Source organism: Pinus tabuliformis, chromosome 4_2, assembly GCF_031772625.1.
Source record: "Pinus tabuliformis cultivar Carrire ecotype Pingquan chromosome 4_2, CPIR1, whole genome shotgun sequence".
NCBI classification, from domain to species: domain Eukaryota; kingdom Viridiplantae; phylum Streptophyta; class Pinopsida; order Pinales; family Pinaceae; genus Pinus; species Pinus tabuliformis.
Genome location: NC_142304.1, coordinates 508,031,463 through 508,041,099, shown reverse-complemented (window position 1 = coordinate 508,041,099; position 9,637 = coordinate 508,031,463). Strand labels below are relative to the sequence as shown.

At 36.2% G+C, this 9,637-nt stretch overlaps 1 protein-coding gene across 1 annotated transcript; it reads right to left on the bottom strand.

Moving 5' to 3' along the window:
- Window positions 1-1,065: 1,065 nt before the first annotated feature.
- LOC149170227 (uncharacterized) lies at window positions 1,066-2,930 on the bottom strand. Its single transcript, XM_089427279.1, has 4 exons — window positions 2,018-2,930; window positions 1,829-1,915; window positions 1,643-1,735; window positions 1,066-1,470 (listed from the first exon to the last, which is right to left on the bottom strand). Exons 1-4 carry the CDS (start codon window positions 2,138-2,140, stop codon window positions 1,273-1,275), a joined length of 501 nt encoding a protein of 166 aa, XP_089283405.1. The 5' UTR covers window positions 2,141-2,930; the 3' UTR covers window positions 1,066-1,272.
- Window positions 2,931-9,637: the final 6,707 nt, after the last annotated feature.

The following is a 9,637-nucleotide window of genomic DNA, read 5'->3' as shown; positions in this document are numbered from 1 at the left end:
TTATATTTGCATCTTATGTTGAGTCATGTGTTGTGTCCACCTTTGCATCTTATTTTGTGTCTAATGGTACATTCAATTTAGAGCCATTTTTTACGTCTACTTTTGTATTTGTTTTTGCACCAAGTTTTGCATCCAATTTTAAGCTATTTTATGCCCCTTTTTGCACCATTTTTTTATGTCTACTTGTGTCCAATGTTGCACCATTATTTACACCGACTTTTTCATCCAATTTTGCACTTTTTTGGTGTCTAGTTTTACATCGTTTTCACCATCCAAATTTGCATCTTTTTTTGCCTCATTTTGTGTCCACATTTGCATATAATTTTGTGTCTGAGTTCGAGCCTAAATTTGCATGTGATTAGGAATCATTTTTTACATCCAATATGGCATCCTTGGTTTCACCTTTTTTCAGCCCCATTTTGCATCTTGTTTTATGTCTTTTCTTACATCTTTTTTTTTTCCTTTTTTGCACCCAAGTTTGCATCCCAAATTTACACCATTATTTGCATCATCATTTGGCATATTAATTTGTAACGTTTTTTGCTTCTTTTTAACGCTCAACTTTGCATCTCATTTTACATCTAGTTGTTGTCTTTTTTGCATCTAATTTGGTGCCCATTTATGTGTCCTTGTTTTTGCCCAATTTGATATCCTTTTGTATGCCATGTTTTGTTCCCTTCTTTGTGTCAACTATTGCACAATTTTTCACTTCTAATTTAAAACACTTTGTATGTCAATTGTTTGCATTTTGTATTAATTCCTAGTTTAACATCCAATTTTACTTTCAAATTTGCATCCATGGTTACATCCGCATTTGACTTCTTATATAGAGTATATTTTTCTTTACTTTTATGACCCCCTTTATAGATTCATAGTGAAATATATGATAGCTTCTAAATATCATTAAAGCAGATATCACAATTCAAAATCATTTGTAAAGAAATTTAAGAGAAATTGACAACATCCATCCAAAAAATTAACAATGTGTCATTAACAATTTTCAAAACATGTATAAAATAGCAACATAATACTAATAAAATCAGTATTATTTTTAATCAAAACAAGTAAAATTCAAATATGATTAACAAATCAAAATATTTCATGAATATCATTATTCTACGATAAATTAACAACATACATAAATCAAACTCATCGTATGATTACAAAATCAAAATGTCTCATTGATATAGGGTAAATTCACAACACCCATCTAAACATAACAATGTCATTCTACACAATAATTTCTTCATAAAAAACAATGCATGTGCATGCCTAGCTACCACCACCAAGATCATCCTCATGATCATCTTGACCATCCTCATTACTCTGATCCACATCATCACCAACACCGCAACTATCATCATCATCTCCTCCTTCACCACCATCATCCTCATCCTCATCCTCATCATCTCCTGATATATGTTGAACATAATTTGGATCATCGTCTTGGCAATCATTACCTATAGCATTCTGACAAAAAAAATCAATATTACATGTTAGTATTAATTACATAACACAACACATGTTTTTGTTATACAATGTTAACCATAAAATGAGGTAAGATATAATATCTAATAGTACTAAAAAATAAAATGAAAATATGGTTTAAAAGTATATTGGAAATCCAACTAAGATTACATACCATAGAGTCCATCCAAACAACAAATTCAACCCATCTCTTTTGCTGCAGCACCTCCTTTTTCAAATGATTTGGAGGTCTTCCATATTTTAGTTCCTATCAATCAGTAAATAGGGAGAAATTAGATAACAATGACTTTCTTCTAGTACAAAATTTATTAAAAAAATATCACATGTTTAATATACTTACAAAGGTTGTTATCAGTGCTTTTAAACCTTTCTGGCCACTACGATGAGTGACTTTTGTCTTGGTTAACCTCGCCTTGGATGCCTTGTCCTTAAACATAAACCAATTCAATTTATTTTCACACAAATACATGTCTAAGATACTTATAAGTATTAATGCATTCTAAATAATGTTTAATGAAAAATTCAATACCTGAATGCTCTCATTGCCGGCTTTTCTTTGTGCATCCAACTTCTCATATGATTTTACAAGTTCTTTCCATACTTTAAAAGGTATGTCAATAGGTCTTTGTTTCAGTCTTTGATCTTGAGGCATTTTTTTAATTTTTCTTGTTTGGGTAAAAATTTTGGTTAAAAAAAACCGAACAAGTAATTCACATCAATGGCATGGGGACTCTATGGATATGTGTAAAAAAATGGCTATAAAGAAAACATCCAAAAAACATATGAGCTCTCCCTTTGATGGTCACTTGGGGCATATGGCTGGAAAGGAACAACTCCATTTTCGAAAATCAAGGACAATCCTTTCTCAAAGTCCTTCCTAATATTTGCTCCAAATGTCTTAAAATGAAAAACAAAATTCAAACATCATCCTTAAACATCTCCCTTAAATATAAGGTTGGACCATAAATTCTTCACTTTTATTGTTATCGGCTCTAGAATGATTTTTCTATATGCAATTATATAATGAAATATGTGTGCACTAATGAAAAAACATTGAGTTTCATTTTTCATAATCACAAACAATGAAAAAAGAATCACACGTAACTAGCATCATTTTGGAAATTTTATATTTATTAAAAATCTTTAACATGTTTTCCTCCCATATCTCATAAAAAGGTGTGAAATTTTTTATATACTCTCCAATAAGCACTACAACAAAACCAGCGATTTGGAGGTTTTACACTAAGTTTTTCAACATCGAACTTACTAGGGCTTGCACCACTGGGGTTATTAGTAAGAATCTCATGAGGTTTGCATAGCCATGATTATTAGAATCAAAATAGTAGGATTTGCACTAAAAAACAGTTCATAGAGCTTTCCTGCTGGGGAGAAAATCACAAGTTCAACTTCTGCAATGCAGAGCACCGAGAGCTCGTAAGCTTTCTTCAGCAATCCACCTACGTTTGGAAAATGTAGCCTGCCTGCTGGCGATGTTCTCAATCCTCTTCCTCTGCATCTTTCCCCTCACTATTCTTGTATGTCCTCTTTCGTTTTTCGCTCCAAACAAACCCTCTCAAATTGAGAAAGCAGAACAACTCACTCGATGAGAATCTGAATCCAATTATCGCTTCTAACAATAACCCAATACGTACCAAAAGTGATTACACAAAACCTCATTGACTCTTCATTTGTTTGGAAAAGAGCCAAGCATATACTTCTGACGAGGGTTTCCGTCTCAAGTCTGGCTCGCAGAACGTCGCTTAGTCAATTGCGAGAAAAGTTTTCCACCTGCCTGTCACATACGGTTTGTCACACTATATATTAAAATAAGGTTGATCATACTAACAATAAGGTTGTATAGTTTAAAAGGAGGGCTCTCCTGACTGCATTTGGTTGGTTTATAGAAAAGATTGCTAGAATGTGTAATGTGAATGCTCTGCTAACTGTTTTTTAAGCATTTGGAAGTATTAAAACCCCCTAGGATAATTAATGTAAGACCTGTTAATTAATGTGTAAAGATGGCTATTGTCCTTGGGCTACCTTAGCTGTTCGTGTTTAGTGATCTGTGGTATTATGACTCCTCAAGTCACTATTAAACCATGAGAACCATGCCCAGGCAAACTAGTGTGACATTGTGGATGAGAACCAAAACTAGACTCCTATAACCTCCTTTTTCATCCTTTAAATTGCAGAATTAACTGACTATTCTAGTAATCATTCTTGAGCACCTGAAGATGTGCACCCTAAATAATAAGAATAATACCCTGTAACATATGAATAGTCCATCCTGTGCATGTAGGATATGCACATGAGGTCCAATAAAATCACTAACCAGAATACTAGGTGTTATTAAAGCCTCTACAGGTTGATATATATGAATGTTACAGTGTGCAGGAGTATGATTCAATTCCATACGAAAATACAAAACATCTGATAGGATTTCCTTATACCTCATAGGCAAACAACCATTGTCCCTTCTATAGATGAGCAGAATAAGTGCTTGGTTCTATACACTAAATAAAGACAAAGTATAGTACTTATTGCTGACAAAATAGGATTTAAATCGCGGTTCAATTGCTTGACATTCAGCTGGTCATAGAATTGTAGAGTGCATAATCATAAGTGATGTTGCGAGCCTCATTGCTCAAAGTCTAAGGGTCTTGCGAGCCATAATCACAGCCATGTATGGCATATCTTGTGATTATGGCATTTTATGAGGTCAATTCTTGTGAAGACATTTTAGTTTATAATAAATTTTGAACCTCAACAGAGTTTTGGCAAGACCTGGCTGAGCTAGGACATCAACAACACAGCTGATATGAATGACATAATCTAGCCTCAAGAGGGAGCCTCTTTTGTTTCATCACTCTAACAATCTATGAAGTGGTGGAAAGCATAACAACTTCCCCTTGAATATGACACCTAAACTGAGTACAAATCCTAAATGATGCAGCCCTTGGTGCATGTCTCTCAAAGTATCGATATTTCAAGCCCATTTGATATGCATTCGATTGCAGTTCCCCTGAAGAAAGAATCTTATAAAGGTGAGGCCATGGCCAATATGTTAGCCATATCCATTGGAGTTGCCATTGCTTGATAAATTTAGTGTGATCAGTCCCACCATGATTCACATGGGCTTCTACTCAACACTGGCTGTTGCTATTGTAAGAGTCTTCAAGCTCGTTGAACCCATAGTATTGATAAGTGTATTCTTTGGGTCTCTGGTTTTCAAATTCTGCCTATGTTTTCCTCTCAGTATCATTATTTCAAATGCTGAAAGCTCTAATTCCCATTGCTGTGTATTTGATTGTGGTTTCCCTGAAGAAAGAAGCTTATAAAGGTGAGCCCGAGGCCAATATGTTGGCCATATCCATTGGAGTTACTATTTCAGCTTATGGGGAGGCCAAGATGAATGCATGGGAGGTGATTCTCCAGTTAAGTGCAGTTGCATGTGAGACTACCCAATTGGTTCTCATACAAATTCCACGAACATCAAAAGGGATTAAGTTGAATCCCATCACATCTTTGTTGCTCCTTGTTGCCTTGTTTTTCTCAGCACCCCCTGGGCCTTAGTAGAATACCCATTTCTGATAATCAGGGTCTCTTCCTTTGATTTGGATTACATGACATTTCTGTTTGTGCCTTGGCTCTTAATCTTGCAGTGTTTCTTCTGATAGGAAAGACTTCAGCCTTGACTATGAATGTTGCTGGTCTTATCAAGGACTGGCTGCTCATAACATAATCTTTGTCTGTAATAAATGAAAAGGTTACAGTCATTGCCAATTATTTTCATTAGTATCCTTCATGCTTATAAAAAGTATGTTATTGTTTTGAGATCTGAAAACACCTCCCAGGTATTGTTTCTGATAGGGGAAGAAATTTACAACCACACATTTTTAAGTTCCTTAAGAAAAATACTTGAGGAGCTGCATCACAAAGCACAGACTTCCTTAGACTCTTGTGTCAGGTCTGACCTATAGTTTTTCCAGCAATTATCACCAAGGACTTGCACTGTGCCTCGTCTCCTTCAAACTCCGTTTGCAAAAAGAAAGCTCCCGAAAGGTCTTATCTAAGCAGAGCTCTGGTCTTAGAAGGACTATACCAGGTTGGTGTTAAAGGGTCTTTCCTGAGCTTTCCAAAAATAAACTTCCCTTTGCCAAAAGAAACGCCCTGAAAGGTCCTATGTAAGTAGAACTTCAGGTCCTTAAAGGTTTTATATAAGTAGAGCTTCAATCATATAAGCTTAGCCCTTAGTAGAGCTCTGGTCCTAAAAGGCCAGCCTGCTAAGTCATGTCCCAAAAAGACCTTACCAGGTCTTAGTAGCACATCAATGATACAACCATGGCTTCACTAAAATACTAACTTGACAATATATATAAGCTCTATCAGACATAGTAATGACAGCTCAATAGCAATAGTGTATTTATGCAAGGAACCCAACACATTCTTGAAATCAAAAATATCAACTCAACCATATTTCAACACTTGAACTATAACCTATAGCTTAAATATTTGGAATAATGGATCATGAGACTCCAGAAAATAGGCTTTATTTAATTGCCAACTATTTTCATTAGTATCCTTCATGCTTATAAAAAGTATGTTATTGTTTTGAGATCTGAAAAGACCTCACAGGCATTGTTTCTGATAGGGGAAGAAATTTACAACCAGACATTTTTAAGTTCCTTAAGAAAAATACTTGAGGAGCTGCATCACAAAGCACAGACTTCCTTAGACTCTTCTGTCAGGTCTGACCTATAGTTTTTCCAGCAATTATCACCAAGGACTTGCAGCCTGCTAAGTCATGTCCCAAAAAGACCTTACCAGGTCTTACTTGAGCATGGCAAAGAGTTAGTCCTAAATGGTTTGAACAGCAAGCCTCAATTTTTTTTTAAATTACCAATCATATTGAAATACCGCAAGAGAAATCATGAAGATTATATAGCCAAAATGACCCCTTATTAAAATTGCCAATAGTGGAGCGTTTACCTGGAGTTCTTTGGTGAAAAAATAAAAACTATGAACAGGAAAAATCATATTAAAGATTTATCTGGCATAATCTTAGCAAATGTTTTTACAGACAAATTCAGTGCATGTGTCATTTTAATAGGGATTTTGGCCATGTTTCCTCCATGACCTCACGTGCAGCACACTCCTCCCAAGTCTCTCCTGCACATATGTGCGAATAAACAAGGATTTTGCATTCTACCCATTAATGAGTACAAGGGAAAACAATAAATTTGCAAGAGAGAAAGAACAAACAAAAAAGACCACTATTGACATTGTGGATGCAACATTCACTAGGCTTTGTAATTTGTATATGGATAAGTCCCTGAATCTATGTTAAGTTTGCAACTTAAAGCATGACCAAAAGCAGCACATTGGTAGAATTAAAGCTATTTTGCCACAATAGTTGCAGGGCACAAAAGCCTCTAAAGACACCAATGCAATGATTTTGAATTAGGTTTGATTTGGACATGGAAGGCTCCATTAAAGATATCCTTGTAAGGAGCTATGTTTGAAGCTCTCAACAGGCTTGATCTGTTTGGCCCCCTCCTCTTGTGAACAGCACTGTTGGATCCATTGAGCGGAGGCAATTTGAAGAGTGCCCAAGGACCCAGGTCACTTCGACTGCCATGAACAAAATTATAAATGGATGCCGTACTCATTAGGCAATATCTATGGGCAGACCCTAACCCTGGGTTATATATGTTGTGACAGAAAGCAACACAGTTAAGTCCCTGAATCTATGTTAAGTTTGCAACTTAAAGCATGACCAAAAGCAGCACATTGGTAGAATTAAAGCTATTTTGCCACAATAGTTGCAGGGCACAAAAGCCTCTAAAGACACCAATGCAATGATTTTGAATCAGGTTTGATTTGGACATGGAAGGCTCCATTAAAGATATCCTTGTAAGGAGCTATGTTTGAAGCTCTCAACAGGCTTGATCTGTTTGGCCCCCTCCTCTTGTGAACAGCAATGTTGGATCCATTGAGCGGAGGCAATTTGAAGAGTGCCCAAGGACCCAAGTCACTTCGACTGCCATGAACAAAATTATAAATGGATGCCGTACTCATTAGGCATTGTCTATGGGCAGACCCTAACCCTGGGTTATATATGTTGTGACAGAAAGCAACACAGTTATACAAAATTAGAGCTATTTTGATGCAAAACTTGCAAGGTGCACCAGCCTATAAAGATACCAATGGCCTGATTTTGAATCGATTTAATTTGGATAAGGAAAGATTCATTTGGGATAAGCTTGCAAGGAAAGTGTGATGCTGTTAACATGATAGTATTTATCAAAACGCTTTGACAAATGAAAGGAGAGTGTGATGTTGTAAGCCCTGTTTCCTCCATGACCTCACGTGCAGCACACTCCTCCCAAGTCTCTCCTGCACATATGTGCGAATAAACAAGGATTTTGCATTCTACCCATTAATGAGTACAAGGGAAAACAATAAATTTGCAAGAGACAAAGAACAAACAAAAAAGACCACTATTGACATTGTGGATGCAACATTCACTAGGCTTTGTAATTTGTATATGGATAAGTCCCTGAATCTATGTTAAGTTTGCAACTTAAAGCATGACCAAAAGCAGCACATTGGTAGAATTAAAGCTATTTTGCCACAATAGTTGCAGGGCACAAAAGCCTCTAAAGACACCAATGCAATGATTTTGAATCAGGTTTGATTTGGACATGGAAGGCTCCATTAAAGATATCCTTGTAAGGAGCTATGTTTGAAGCTCTCAACAGGCTTGATCTGTTTGGCCCCCTCCTCTTGTAAACAGCACTGTTGGATCCATTGAGCGGAGGCAATTTGAAGAGTGCCCAAGGACCCAGGTCACTTCGACTGCCATGAACAAAATTATAAATGGATGCCGTACTCATTAGGCATTGTCTATGGGCAGACCCTAACCCTGGGTTATATATGTTGTGACAGAAAGCAACACAGTTATACAAAATTAGAGCTATTTTGATGCAAAACTTGCAAGGTGCACCAGCCTATAAAGATACCAATGGCCTAATTTTGAATCGATTTAATTTGGATAAGGAAAGATTCATTTGGGATAAGCTTGCAAGGAAAGTGTGATGCTGTTAACATGATAGTATTTATCAAAACGCTTTCACAAATGAAAGGAGAGTGTGATGCTGTAAACATGCTAGTATTTATCAAAACCCATGGATAAATGAATTTTGAAACATGATAGTATTTATCAAAACCCATGGATAAATGAATTCATGTATTAGTTGGCCTGCACACAAATATGTATAAAACCATATGACATAAAAGAAGCCCTCTGCTAAAATAGATTCAGTGAAGGTTACTCCCTATAGCAAACCAATATTGGATAACTTGTGTCCGGAAGGGAGTTTGACATGCACTTTACACAGTTTAGCAAACCAATATTGGATAACTTTGTGTCCGGAAGGGAGTTTGACATGCAGTTTACACAGTTTCTTCCCAAGGAGAAAGTAAAATAAAGGATGATACCAATGGGATCATGGTTCAGCAGTGAGATCGTTGGTGTGTTGGCCAGCCACCAAGATTCAATTCTTTGAGAGGCACACATCAATATATTCTCTATTTATCTATTGGGGTTCTGATGTGTAATTAAATGATGGTCATTAATCATTGATAATAAATCCGAGGAGTCATTGAACATGTACCCTAATTCCGGGTTCTGATGTGTAATTAAATGATGGTCATTAATCATTGATAATGAATCCGAGGAGTCATTGAACATGTACCCTAATTCTGGGTTCTGATGTGTAATTAAATGATGGTGATTAATCATTGATAATAAATCCGAGGAATCATTGAACATGTACCCTAATTCTGCATAACCTAGTTGCAGGATTATTTCATGTATTAGTTGGCCTGCACACAAATATGTATAAAACCATATGACATAAAAGAAGCCCTCTGCTAAAATAGATTCAGTGAAGGTTACTCCCTATAGCAAACCAATATTGGATAACTTGTGTCCGGAAGGGAGTTTGACATGCACTTTACACAGTTTAGCAAACCAATATTGGATAACTTTGTGTCCGGAAGGGAGTTTGACATGCACTTTACACAGTTTCTTCCCAAGGAGAAAGTAAAATAAAGGATGATACCAATGGGATCATGGTTCAGCAGT

Bases quoted from the DNA above. Each gene is read 5' to 3' on its own strand.
- LOC149170227 (XM_089427279.1), bottom strand. From the start codon at position 2,140: ATGCCTCAAGATCAAAGACTGAAACAAAGACCTATTGACATACCTTTT. The intron at 1,736-1,828 runs GTAAGTATATTA...ACTGATTGATAG, and splicing joins AAGCACTGATAACAACCTTT to GAACTAAAATATGGAAGACC. The intron at 1,471-1,642 runs GTATGTAATCTT...TTTTTTTGTCAG, and splicing joins TTGTTTGGATGGACTCTATG to AATGCTATAGGTAATGATTG.